This window comes from Cajanus cajan, chromosome 4, assembly GCF_000230855.2.
Source record: "Cajanus cajan strain Asha chromosome 4, NIPB_CcT2T_4, whole genome shotgun sequence".
In the NCBI taxonomy this organism is placed as follows: domain Eukaryota; kingdom Viridiplantae; phylum Streptophyta; class Magnoliopsida; order Fabales; family Fabaceae; genus Cajanus; species Cajanus cajan.
Genome location: NC_138520.1, coordinates 23726266 through 23740952, shown reverse-complemented (window position 1 = coordinate 23740952; position 14687 = coordinate 23726266). Strand labels below are relative to the sequence as shown.

Here is a 14687-nt window from a genome sequence, read left to right as displayed (position 1 = left end):
CAAGGAGAACGGGCCGTTCTAGGAAGGAGAACGGGCCGTTCCGGAGGGAGAATGGGTCGTTCCGGAGGGAGAACGGGTTGTTCTTGAGGGAGAACGGGCCGTTCCGGATGAGTCCCGGAACGGGCCGTTCTGTTTTCAGAACGGGCCGTTCTGTTTTCAGAACGGGCCGTTCTGGGCGTGGATTTTGTGCGTGATCTGGGAGTTCAGAACGGGCCGTTCCAGTATCGGTACGGGCCGTTCTGGCCACTCCGGATTGCCTATAAATAGGGGTGAGGGGGGGGGCCGTGAGGAGTTCTGGTTCTAGAGAGAAGTTTTAGAGAGAAGGTCTCTGGGTCAATGAGCTCCTTTCTCTCCCAAATTTCTCTGTTTAACTCCTTTTCTCCTCTAGATCAATAACTCCTTCTGTCTTTTCTTGAAATTCAGATTAGAAAGCTTGTTTTGGGAGGATTGAAGTTTCGAGTTGAGCCTCGAGGGGAAATTCTACTTTTGTTCAGTCTTTGGCTATCTGAGCCAATCTTCAGGTAAGGGAAGCTAGATTGTTTGCATGTGGCTGAATTTGTTAGTTTGGATGAGAGTTTTGAACTCTCTGAATAGTTTTAGGTCGGGCGCAGGTTGAGCGTGTCAGGCGTGGAAGAGCTTAGAGCTCTTGGGTTGGTGTTAGGCTAGGCGCGAGTTGACGGCACTGTGCTTGAATATATTTATGAATGAATTGATGCTTATGCATGTTTAAAGTTGAAGTTTTAGATCATGTATGTATGATATATGATGTATGGTGAGGTGTGATTCATATGTATGCTTTGTGATGATATATATGAATGTTTGAATATGATACGTTCATATGGTATGTATTGATCATAATGGTAGGTAGACCATTATTGCATGTGATGTCTTATGACATGTGTATGGTTGTTGATCATGATGGTGGGCAGACCATTATGATGTATGATGCATGATTGCATGTGATGCCTATGGCATGAGTCTAGCCTAGGACTTGAGGAGAGGAAAAATATTTCGAACTGGAAGAGCTCACATAGAGTCTCTTGAGAGTGGTGCTTGGATAAGCCACTGATATATGAGAGTGGTGCTCTGGGAGGCCACTGGATTTGGGAGAGTGGTGCTCAGATAGGCCACTGGGTTGGGTGAGTCTCCTCTAAGTCCTTAGCTAGTGTTGGAGCGGGGTATGAGGTCGAGGGTTATTCCCTTAACCAAGTACTCGGGAAGGTGCGTGGATCCTTGCGGATAGTCGGTGGGCGAACTCCACAATTGACTTGGTTAATGCATGCCAAGGTCGTGGTAAGCCCGTACCCAGCTGTGCTATACCTGACGATGGATCTGGACTTCCAAGTGTGTAAGTGACATAATCCGAGTAAACCCGAGTGAGGATTATATATCCTGTTTAGCTGTGACCGAGCGGGCGCATTGGGCGTGAAAACGGTTGGGGTGGTTTCGGTAGGATGGAATGTCACTTGTACAGCTCTATTGTTATGGAGATCTCCTAGGTGTATGCGTGACGACGCATTAGATGATTGATATGTATGCATATCTGTCATGAGTTGCATTCATTGCATGATTATTAATATGATGAAGTGTGGTGTTTGACTTCATGTTTGATGAATGAATGATTGATTGAGATGAAAGGTTCCTTAGGGACAGGATTTGGGATGCATGTGTAATATAGATTTTTATTCTGTACTTGTATTATTGATCTTTGAATTCTAGCTTACCCTTTTGTTTTCCATGTGGTGGAACTGCGATGATCATACTTGGTATGGGAGCAGGTCAGGGATAGCTTGGGAGTAGAGATGATCGTTGTGAGACGAGGAGCTAAGTCTCGTGTTTTGAGTTACCATTCTGGGTAACATTTTTTTTGTCAGTGCTTGACCGGCACTAAGGAATATTTTGGGATGACTGTACATATATGGTGCTATATTTTATATACAGAAACTTAATTATTTCGATCTTTATATTTATGTCTGTATGTATGTGTTATCCAGTTTAATATTCTCTTAGTTAACTAGTTGTAGTGCGATTCCACTAAGTGTAGAGACCGTGGCGGGTCGTTACAAGTAGCACCATGTAATTCATCAAGCATATCATCAAGTCTAGGGATTGGGTGCCTGTACTTGATTGTGATATTGTTAATAGTCCTATAATCACTACACATTCTCCATTTTCCATCTTTCTTGGGTACTAACAATACAGGCACAACATAGGGACTCAAACTCTTTTGCACCCACCCCTTCTCCAACAATTCTTGAACTTGGTTCTCTATTTCCTTGGTTTCTTGTGGATTTGTCCTATAGGATGGTCTATTGGGTAAACTTACCCCAGGCACAAAATCAATTTGATGTTCTATACTCCTAAAAGGTGGAAGGCCCTTTAGACCCTCACTAGGGAATACATCATCAAATTCCTTTAATAATTGTGAAACACCAAGTGGTAAAGAACTAGGTTCAAGATTTAAATTATGACAACTAAGCATACCTCTACAAAGAAGAATGTAAGAAGGCTTTTCAACAAGTAAAGTTTATTTTATAGTTTCTTCTTGTTGAATTCCTTTTATTGGAAAAGGTTTCTCTTCCTTCTTCTTTGAAGATTTATGCTTCTTTTTTTTCAACTTTTTTTTTCTTCTTCTCTTTTTAATTTCATTTGTACTTGATCCTCTATCACTTGTGAAGGAGACAAAGGATGAAGTACAAACTTCTTTTCTTTATGAGTGAAAGTGATTTCATTGGTAAGGTCATTATGCATGATTTTCTTGTCAAATTGTCATGGCCTTCCCAACAAAATATGGCAAGCTTCCATGGGAACTATGTCACATACCACATGATCTTCATAGTTGCCAATGGAAAACTTGACTTTCAATTGTTTATCAACAATGATATCCCCATCTTCATTTAGCCAATGAAGTTGATATGGTTTTGGATGGGGAATTGGGGTAAGATCAAGCTTCTCCACCAACCTTGTGGTACAACAGTTGCAACAAGATCCACTATCCACAATGAGAGAAGAAGCTTTATCAAAAATTTTACACCTTGTGTGAAAAATGTTCTCTCTTTGTGAAATGTGAGATTCATTAGGTTGACTTCCTAGAAGCCTTCTTATCATTAACAGTTGACCATCATAAGGATAAGCTCTTTCAATTTGATGGTCTTCCACACTAGTCTCACTATCACTTGAAGTGGTAGAACTAGATTCATCATGACTACTATAAATGTCTTGTCCTCTTAAAATCTCATGACCTTTTTATTTGGACATTGAGAAGCTATATGACCTCTCCCAAGACATTTAAAGCATTTGATGTCACTAGTTTTACTACTAGAAGTGATAACATTTTTATTTTTATCTTTTTCTTTTTCTTTTTCTTTTTCTTGACCCTTACTAAGGTTTTTAGAGGAGTCATATTTGAAAAATTGACCCTCCCTCTTGTAGTCCTTCTTGATATAAGAGCTAGATTGAGTTTTACCTTTAAAAGAATTTTTTTTCAAATGTTGTTGTTCCACCCTTATACAAAGTTGGACCAAATCATCAAGGTCCCTATAAGGGAGTAACTCAACCCTATCTCTTATATCAAAATTAAGACCACTTAGAAACCTAGCAATGGTCAATCTTTCTTCTTCCCTTATCCCAGCCCTCATTAGATATAACTCCATCTTTTGCCTATACTCCTCCACACTCATGTTCTTTTGTTGGAGTCTTTGGAGCTTATCCATAAGCTCCCTACTATAATAAGAAGGAATGTGCCTTCTTCTCATAGCACTCCTCAAATCATTCCAATAGGTTATAGGAGGATCATTATGAAGTCGCCTTTCTCTTACCAAGGTTGTCCACCAATACATAGCTTGTCCTTGGAAAGCTAAGATGGCTAAGGGAACTTTTCTTTCCTCACCTACTTGATGACAAGTGAATATTTGCTCCACTTTCATTTCCCAGTCCAAGTAGGCATCTACATCTTCTTTTCCATAAAAGTAAGGGAGATCAACTCTTGATTCCCTAACCTTGGGTTCCTTAATGACTCTTCTAGGTATGGGTTGGTAATATTCATCTACATTCAAACTACCCACATCCTCTTGGCTTGTGGAGCCATTGGAACTTTTAGTAGGACTTTTTTTACTCTTTTTCTTATCAAGTTTTTCTAAAAGTCTTGCTTCTTGTTGCTTAATTTTGTTTATCTCTTCCCCAAGAGCAAAAAGTTGTACTTCTCTTTCAATCTTTTCTCTTTCTTTTGGAAGTACCTCTTGTTGTCTCCATAGTTTTAGTGCCTTAACCTCCTTAACAATTTGAGAAAAACTTTTAGGAGATTCAAGATCACTATCACTTTGAGAAATATGACTCATGATTAAGCAATAAGAAGTTTATATGCTATGCAAAAGAAACAAAATATTTTTGATCTTTTCTAGGAACAAAAATAACACTTGGAAGTCTAAGTGTACAAATTGCACTATCAAGGGAGGTGAGCTACTAAGAGTCACTTAATAACCAAGCCTTTTCAAGTGGAAATCACTAAACTCCCTTATGATATTTTCAATTCCACAAAACTTTTCACAAAATTTTTTTATGTTGAATGCTTTTCACAATTGTTTTTTTTTTAAGATAACTAAACGTGAACAAGTAACTCTACACAATGCTAGTCAAAATAAGGTAGAAAATTAAACAATTTAAAGAACAAACAACTCAAAGGAAGCAAGTTTAAGTAACTAGTCGTTTTGCCCTAAGTGGAAGCTTGAAACATATGAAATTTCCAAGCCACTTCCATTAGTACTACACGTGAGTGAGCTACCACGGGTTAGATATACCTGACCAACTTCTTAACACTCCCTCCAAGCTTTACAAAATGATTGAAAATACAAGAGAAATTGCAAAATTTAAACTACACTAAAAACAAATTTTGTGGCGGCTTTAGTAACGAATTAGTGACGTATTTGTTGTCCAAGTTTTTCAACACTTGTTTAAGTGTTCCAATCCGCCACTAATCCTTGTTTATTGTTGCTCCTGGACCCTGCACAAATAACACAACAAAGTAATGAATGTAGGTTTCTCACAAGGTAGATGGAAAGATCACTCTTGTGAAGGTAGGTTTAGGAATTTTCGGTCACTAAATTAGGTCAAGATTTCAAGTCTTTTTATGTCCAATTCCTTTCCTACTATTGTTGAGTCAATGTTTGGTCCTTAAACAAGGATTTGAGGCCACTTCCGGCACAGAATTTTTAGTCAAAGAAAACTAGACAAGCAACAAAAGCACAATTTAACAAGCTTATACTAAAAATTGAAGAGTAAAGTGTTTAAGACAAGACTCAAAGATATCCAAAAATGAAAGCTGAAAATTAAGACTCCAAAGAAAGCTAGCACACAATTAGGAAAGTTCCTAGATAGGCACTAGAGTAGATTAACAAATTAAAAAGAATTTGGAAGAAATTGAACAAGTAGAAACAAACTAGTAGTCCAATTAATTTGTTGAATCAAGTGTATTTTTCTTTAATTGTTCTTCTCGGCTTTTCCTTGCTCATACATATATATATATATATATATATATATATATTTAATTCTTTTCTTGTTCTAAATTCAAATATATTTTCCAGAGAAGATACTTGCCTTTTGATTTCAAATTTTTCACAATTCCAAAGTATAGAAACCGGATCTACTAGAATGAAGAATTTCAAGTGAAAATTGAAGAACTAGTGCACTAGTTTTTAAACTTTTTGGTTGGATTCTTTTGTTTTTTTTTAACTATTTTGAATTATTTTGCTCTGTATTTTCCCTGTTTTCCAGCAAGCAAGCTTTTAAAATTTGAATCCAAAACATTTAGTGCACTATAAGTAAGATGATTCACTTAAAATTTTCAAGTTACAAAAGGTTGATTCAAGAGTAATATGGAAAGTAATTTGAAAACTCAAGTACACAAAGGAAACCTAACACTAAGAGTTCACCAATGATCTAGTGATGAACATGAACTCAAATATGTAAATGAAAAAGCAAACAAGCAAGGCACAATTAAAATAAAACAAGTCTCGACCAAAACTCTAAAGAACTCAAAAAAATTTTAGCACATGAATACAAGCATATCTTGAATATTTTTGACATTTTTAAAGGACTAACATGACTTGACAAAACTAAGATTCAAAAACAAAATCGAAACACATGCAATTCAAAGAGATAGCCGAATCAAAACAATGAAATAAAAGTGACTCAAACAAAATCAAAAACTAAGCACAAGTTGATTCCTAATTTTATTGATTGCGGATTGAAACTCAAGGTGCAATCAACAATTTGGATCTATAGAACAATTTGATTTCAAAAAAATATAGATCCAAAATAGAAACTCAATTTGTGACAATCCACAATACAAGAACATAAAGACAATAGGTCAAAATCAAGAACACTTATCTCCAATGAAGAAACCTTGCTCTAGATACCAAAATTGATGGAGAAGACTAGGAGAAATGATGGATGAACTTCTCCTTGCATTCACCAAGCATAGGATCAACTCCTTGGAGATTTAGACCGAATGGATGAAGCTTGAATTGAAGGAAGATTTCGGATTAAGGTAGCCTAAACCAAAGATGGAAACATCCAAGCTTAAGCAACAAGAGATTGCTCACTTCAATGGTAGGAAACTAAGCAAGGTTCCTAGGGTTTGAAGGCACTCTCTCTCTCGGTGACTCTTGAAAAATTTGGCTGAAGATAATGTTTAGAAATTCAATATATCAAAAGTGAATACAAGATGCTAGGAGGGAAGCTTTTATAAGACCGGATTTAGGAAGCACTTGGCGCCAATGTGGAGGCTTCACATGTGGCGCCAAGATTTGAATTCAAATTTGAATTTTGAATTCAAATCTTAACCCACATGTGCATCACTGGATTCCAAGGGGCTGAATGCATCTAGGTTTGATTTAATTTGCATTTAGGGTTGAATTTGAGTCACACATGTTCAGCCAAGGTGGTACCAACCATGTGACTCAAAATGCAACTTAAATGCAAGCTAAATTAGACCTAGTTTTGCCTAATCCTCTTAATCAAGTATTCCTCCCTAATTCCTATACTAATGACCTAAATACAATGGTCAATTTAATACAATGAATAGGAAAAATTACAAGAATGAAAATGAGCCCAATATTGGGTGTCAAAAGCCCAATTCAAGGCCCTATAAGCCCAAAGCTTACAATTCCTAATCTATGGTCCAAAATACAAGACCAAAACAAAGTAAATTCCTATTCTATGAATATGCAATAAAAAGTGGTGTCAAACAAGTAAAGCCCAAGTGAGGAGCACCCTAGGCCCACCAAGCCCATTGGGCCCACTAAGCTCTGAAGCAGTCAAGTCTTCAAGTAATTTCCTGGCCATTGCTCTAGTGGTTGGACCCTTGGTCCATGCTCTTCCATCAGTGGTGATATATTCTTTTAAAAGATTGAAATTTAATATAAAATAAAAATAGGAAGAATAAACTAAAAGATATAAAAATTTAAGAAAATTTTCTAAAAATGACATCATTAAAGAAAAATAGTTAATATCACTTTCATTCAAAAAATAGTCTCTAAAAATTACTTTTGTTTAAAAAATGATTATTATTGATAATCTATTTAAAATATTATCAAACTAAATTTAAAGATGAAAATTTGTTAAGATATATTATTAAGGTTTAAATATGTTTTTAATCATTTAAACTTAAAATTAATTTTTTTTATCTTTTAATTTAAAAAATTTTAATTTTAAATTTTATACTCAAATTTTGTTAAAGAATTTATCTAATATTAACATATAAAAGACGACTTGAAGAATTAAAATATATTTTTTTAAAAAGTTATAAAATTAAAAAAATGAATTTTTAATTCAAGAAATAAAAAATAAATTTATTTTCAATTTAAAAAGTTAAAAATATATTTAAATATATTATTAAATACAAAAATTTAAGAAAAATGGTTAAAAATATTCTCATGATCAAAGAATGAGACCTAAATCACTTTGATTAAATTAGGATAATTTAATATACACGAATGAATTTATATCATATTCTTTTTTTTTAATGTAAAATGCAACACTATGAAAATATTATTTAATTTATTATCATATAATGTACAAAACAACATGTAGGTTAAATTACCGTAAAAAAATCATGTAGGTTAAATTATCGTAAAAAAATCATGTAGGTTAAATTTTATCTTACTTTTATCATATTTTTCATTTTCTATTTTTTTACAATAATATATTCTATCTTATTCTTATATTTTTAAGTTTAAATATATTTTTATATTCATAATTTTTTTTCAATATTAATTTGTAGTTCTCAAACAAATTTTATTTAATTTTAATTTTAAAATAAATAGTTTTAAAGAAATTTTACAGAAAAAAAATTGATGAAAAAATTCAAAATATTAATAAAATATTAACGACTAAAAGTGAAAATAATTTTTTTTAAGAATTATATCAAATAAAAAAGTTGATCAAAGACTTAAAAATAAAAGTTTAAAAAAAATAAAAATTCATCAACTAAAAGTATATTTAATCCTAAATCTTTATTTATTTATTTTTTTTATCATATCTTCAATAACTAACGGTAATACAAATAATATTGCCTCTTTAACAGTGGCTGGCTTCCATCTTCAACCCTGGTGCGTGCTCTTTAGGGTTGTGCACATAAACGGCGGTGTCGTTTTCTGTCTCCACTTGTATACCATAGCCTCTTAAACCCTTGTTTTAAGGTTCAGTTGTGCGTTTTCCTCTTTTTCAGCACATCGCATAACAGCGTCAATGGTGAAACACTACAGGCCCCCGGTGAGTACACAACACGGGTTTCGATTTATCTGCTGAAACCGTGTTACTTCGTTTTATTTTAGCTTTTTTTCGTTTTTGTCTTTTGGTTGATACGATGTGGGGACTATGTGTTGGATATGGGAAAATTTGGAATACTAATGTCTCTGTTGCTGCTATTCATTTGTAATGATGAATTAGGAGGAAAAGAAAGTTAATCCTTTTCTTTGTATTCACTGTTGTACTTGTAGGTGTAGAGTTTTAAGTGTTTTAAGAGCTTGTTGTTGTTGTTTTGTGTTGCAGGGGAAGAAAAAGGAGGGAAATGCTGCCAAGTTTGTCATTAGGTCACAAGCACTCAAGCAGCTTCAAATCAGTCTACCCCTTTTCAGGTACCACGCTGAAAGAAACAAATGCTCGTACATAAATCAATTTAAGGGACTTTGTTGGATCAACTATGTTCTTCAATACTTGTGAAGGAAAAGGGTGGTACTTTAGGTTAAAAATTGCTTGGTTGAATCATATATAACTTTTGTCATTACTGATCTGATGTTGTTTGGAAATTGCATATCTTTAGTGACTTTGAAACATTTTGGAAGTGAAAGTTTGGTAAAGTGACTTTGATTCTAATATTTGCTTTTACAAATTTAGGAAACTATGCATTTTGAAAGGTGTAACTCCTCGAGAGCCTAAGAAAAAGTTCAAGGGAACTCATCAGACTTATTACCATGTGAAGGATATTGCCTTTCTTCATCACGAGCCTTTGGTTGAAATACATAGAGCGATAAGAGTGCATGAGAGAAAAATAAAGAAGGCAGAGGCTAAGAAAAATCATGAACGTGCAAATAGGTTGCGGGAGAAAACACCCAAACCCAAGATAGATAGGATTATTCGGCAGAGGTTCGTTTGAGTTTGTTGATTTCAATTTATGTTGTGTAACTGATGATAAATTTCCAATTTAATTGATTATTCTTTGGATTTATAGGTATCCAAGATTTGTTGATGCACTTGGGGAATTGGATGACTGCCTTACAATGGTGCACCTTTTTGCAGCATTACCTGCATCAGAGGGTAAAAAAATTGAAGTGGAGAGTGTCCACAAATGTCGAAGGTATATATTTGGAATTTGAATAACTTTGGATTCATATGTAATGAGGAAACCAGCCTTTGTCGCTTTTCTTTTGAAAAATATGAGATTTTCATGCTGATATGATTTTTATCTTATGTATCTATTGTTATTTGTTTGCTAGATTGGCACATGAATGGCAAGCATTCATATCTCGCACTCACAAGTTAAGAAAAACATTCGTATCTGTGAAAGGCATATATTACCAGGTACCAATTCTTGCACCTGTAAATGTTCAGTAATCTTAATTGCACATGTCATGTGAATGTAAATGTTATGGATTGATTTTGTTGTGTGCAGGCTGAGGTTGAGGGTCAGACAATAACATGGTTAACTCCTCATTCACTACAACAGGTTGTATCAGATGATGTCGACATCATTACCATGCTAAACTTTCTGCAATTGTATGAGGTTAGTTTCTTATTCATGCCTGTACTTAGTGTCTTCATTTTGCTCAGCCATCAATATTATTTTCATCCCAATTAACAGCATTATAGGTCTGTATGTTTTAATCATGTAAATATTTAATTTAAATAATTTTTATGGTGTTAGGATCACGTGTAAACCAAATTTAGCTACCTAACTCCCCCTGGTTGTCTTGTTGGACATGCATATCCTAATCCTTCATATTCATCCTTATTTATTTATTTGGTTTTTCTGACAGACATTAATTTCTTAATTTTCTATAATGATACAGCCTCTTCTTAGTTTTGTCAATTTTCGCCTCTATCATTCTATAAATTTGAAGTATCCCCCAATACTTGATCCTCGGTTGGAGGCTTTGGCAGCAGGTACTGTTTCTCTCAACTCAAATTGAACTTTAGAAACTTCATTTGCTGCAGATATTTTATGTATCTGGACATTAAATTCCTTTTCATATCATGCAGATCTATATGCATTGTCAAGGTATGTCAGTGGCAATACCAGACCCTCTATAGTAAATTCTGAAGCCTCTCAATCTGAACCTGCACAAATCGAGACCAAGAAAAATGAGGCAGAGACTGGAACTGAAAAATCTGAACTAAGACTTGCTCAACTTCAGCATCAACTTCCTTCTAATGAACCGGGTGCGCTTATGCACCTTGTTGAGGAAGTTACTGGTGAAGATGAAGAGGATCAAGATACAAAAGAATGTAAAAATCTCTTTAAAACTATGAAATTCTTCTTGAGCAGGGAGGTAAGATCTTTCGATGGTTTTAGCCCTACATTTTAAAGTAGTTTCTGTCAAAACTTTGGGAATTTGAACACTTATATTTGCTGAGTCACATTTTATGTTTCTTTCAAAAGATTTAGAATGTGAAAACTATTCTCATTTAAATGAGAATGTGGGTCACATATCTATAATGGCAACAATTGTCTTTTCATTTTAATTTTTAAGAAAGCAAGAATTATAGATTAGGATCATACAACCATACATGATCAACATTAAAAGTTTTTTTTTTATTTTTTTTTATCACATTATCATTTAAAAAGTTCATGTATATTTATCTTTTGATTTTAACCATTCAAATCAAGATCCAATGGTCTATATTCATTTTTCTCATTTCTTACAATAACCAAGTTTCTCACCTGAGTCATTCCCTATATATATTTTCAATAAAACAGTTGATGGGTATTGTCAAAATATGTTTGAATTTGTCTTAGAACATGAATTTCTACTGTTGTTGAGTTTCTGCTAGATGTTATTGGATAATATGTAAACATTTTCTTAAAAAAGCAATTAGCGTTGGGTCAAATTGCTCCAATCTTTAAGATTTGATATTGTTGATTGCAAGATCTTTGGATTGATTCTTACTAGTGGACTTTTAGTATTTAGGGTTTAGGGTTGGTACCCAATGTAAACCCTTGTTAAAAGCTTTTGGCATGCCCGACCTTAGAATGTGGCAACCTCCTCTCTCCCTATACTTGTTTGTACCAATAAAAAAATTCCTTTAAGGAGAAGCACCTTATTTTGGTAGAAACCATGGAGATATCTGTCAAATTACTACTTGACATAGATAATTTATTCTTTTTCAATGCTGTTTAAATGTTGAATTTATTGTTATTTATAGTGATGTTGTGTACTGTTGTGTTGCTACATGAACAATTTGTAGAAATTTGCAGCTTATATCGTTAAGATTGATGTCACATGCATGTGTGCGCATATAACACATCTTCTTGGTCTTTTCTCAAAAACAAATTTTCCTTATTTTAACTTTAGGTTAAATTTTTTGAAAAGTTTCTCTCGGTTGTGTATGTTTTGACATATTTGCATATGTTTTGGTTTAATTAATCAGGTACCAAGGGAATCATTGCTTTTTGTTATTCCTGCTTTTGGTGGTGTAGTTTCTTGGGAGGGAGAGGGGGCACCTTTTGGGGAGTCTGACCAGAGCATTACTCATCAGGTTTGTGATTAAGCATACCTTCTTCTAGGTGTCCTTACATTTTATACATTCCTTTTAGTTTCACTTATCTATTTCTTTCATATGTTTAGATTGTTGACAGGGAATCACAAGGACATAGGTTCCTCTCAAGAGAATATGTTCAACCACAGTGGGTATATGACTGTGTGAATGCACGAATTATTTTGCCAACGGAGAATTATTTGGTGGGAAGGTAACTAGTCCAATTGTGTTTCTTTAATAGTTACTGTTTGGTGTTTATTGTGGTAATTTACAATTTCTCTCGTACAATGTTGACAGTGTTAATATTATTACTTGTCAGAAAGCTAATTTCTGTGCCTCTGTCTTTGGTAATTGAATTTGCATTATCTATGCCTCTTGTTTGGTTTTTGGGTTTGTCGGGGCTCTTAAGAGTTTGTAGTGGACTAGTTAGTAATGTACTATTTTATTTGTCTGAGCGAATTAATTTTTCTACAATAAATCATGATATCTTTCTGCGGGATCATCCTATTCTACTTGATATAGGACTTAGGCACCCCATAAGACCATAATACTCAAGTTCCTATCATAGCACAGCCCTTAAGAGCTGACACCAATTGTTAAGTACCCAAGCACTTGGCGAACTCTCCTTTAAAAGCTAGCTGTTATGGGGGGAGAACTAAGCCACTTAAATACTTCCACTGAACATCCCCCACACATGGGACTTGGGCACCCCATAATACCAAGTCCTTACACTTCCATAGGCCATACATATATACATGCATACAAAAGTGTGTTACGTTTAAAGAAAAATGTGTATGGTATGCCAGGGAAAGCCTATTTGATTTTAATGATAACTTTCATGGCTAAAACGATTCTTTTTGTCAACAGGATTCCACCACCACACTTGTCACCTTTTGTTGACTATGACGGAGAAGAAGCGTACATTCCTGACTATGCAAAGACCATTAAGCACTTGCAAGCTGCTGCCAGAAAGGAAGTCCTTCTTCTTCCAGGTGTTGGGAAGGAAGATCTGGAAGATCCTCAAAATCTTCTGGTTGAAGGTATTATCAATCGAGCAGAGGCTAATGATGCAGCTCTGAGAAAGCAGAAGGTATGCATATTGTGATAAAGGTTGCATCTTAATAGCGGCATGAGGGAAGGGGATCCCTTTATGTTAACTCTGATACTCAAGTATTCTACATTTGAATGATTTGCATTGCAGATGATGATTCTGGAGCAGCAATACCATGATGATTTGAAAAAAGAACTTCAAGGTGTTGAACATACTTCAGCAGGTTCTAAAGAAACATCTACTGGAGTGGTACAGACTGGAGAATCAACTACCATTGTTCAAGAAAATGATGATGACATGGGTAAACTTATGATGTCACGTAAAAAGAGGAAGTTATTGGAAGCCATGCAGGTAATATTTTTTTTATCCTCCTTATGCCGATTCTGAGTTAATTCATCGCAGTGCTTTGCCGGCGTATAATTTTTTTCCCTCTAATTATCTGCTGAATTTCAATTTATAAAATTACTATCACTATTCTATCTAAGTAATAGTCCTGATATAACCAGTTGCAAAGTGACATTGTCTTTAAACTTATTAGGTGAACTTGGTAGGGTGTGTCTTTTTCAATCCTGATTTTTTTTTTGTTGAAAATCTGTTGTTCAGATATCTAATAAACGCAAGCAAGCTCAGCATGACCTCATTAAACAACGGAAAAAGAAAATAGAGGAAGCTCAGAGTCAGAGGAGTTGAAGAATTCTGCATTGAAGAAGGCTAGCTCATTTTTGTTGTTTGCGACGAGTAAAGGCAGTTGAACTTATTCTGTCGTTCTTTCTGTTGTGTAACTGATATTCTTCAAGGTCAAAAGAAAAATTCATTTAAGTACCGGAAGTTTTTATGACTGATATCTTTGTGTGAGACTAAGGGTATGTTTGGTCAAAGAGGAAAGGGTAGGAAAGAGTTAGAAATTCAGTTTAGTTAGGAAAAAAGAAGAGCTGAGGGATTTTAATTGGACGGGATGGGTAATTTTCTTGTTTGATTTACAAGATGAGGAGAGATCTTTAAAATTAAATTATCTTTGTACCCTTAAGATTTTGAATTTTCAAATATATGGATATTTTAGATATATTTACATTGATTTTATTCTCTTTTCCTTACTTTCAAAATATTCTAATATTGAAGAGAAATTAAAATTAAACGAAGAGTTTTGTTTCTTTTCATTTTTCTTTATTTTTAAATATTGAACTATAGCAAAAAAATCATTAAAAAAATTGTTTTTCCAATCAAACATTGATAGATTAAATTGGTAAAGAGACTAGAGGTGTTTAAAATTAAACTAAATTAAAATTTTCTAAATGGTTTCAAAATTAAAAATTAATCAAACTGATAATCGAAAACTGAGAAATAATCGTATTTTTTATTTGTGCTTTGGTTCCTATTCATAAAT

The 14687-nt window shown here is 34.2% G+C and overlaps 1 protein-coding gene across 1 annotated transcript; it reads left to right on the top strand.

Moving 5' to 3' along the window:
- The first annotated feature begins 8571 nt into the window (after positions 1–8571).
- Positions 8572–14378, top strand: LOC109789032 (pescadillo-like protein). The gene is made up of 13 exons (XM_020347896.3): positions 8572–8769; positions 9049–9134; positions 9394–9642; positions 9728–9853; positions 9993–10077; positions 10169–10279; positions 10566–10659; positions 10756–11045; positions 12145–12252; positions 12342–12463; positions 13120–13342; positions 13454–13654; positions 13907–14378. Exons 1-13 carry the CDS (start codon positions 8746–8748, stop codon positions 13991–13993), a joined length of 1806 nt encoding a protein of 601 aa, XP_020203485.1. The 5' UTR covers positions 8572–8745; the 3' UTR covers positions 13994–14378.
- Positions 14379–14687: the final 309 nt, after the last annotated feature.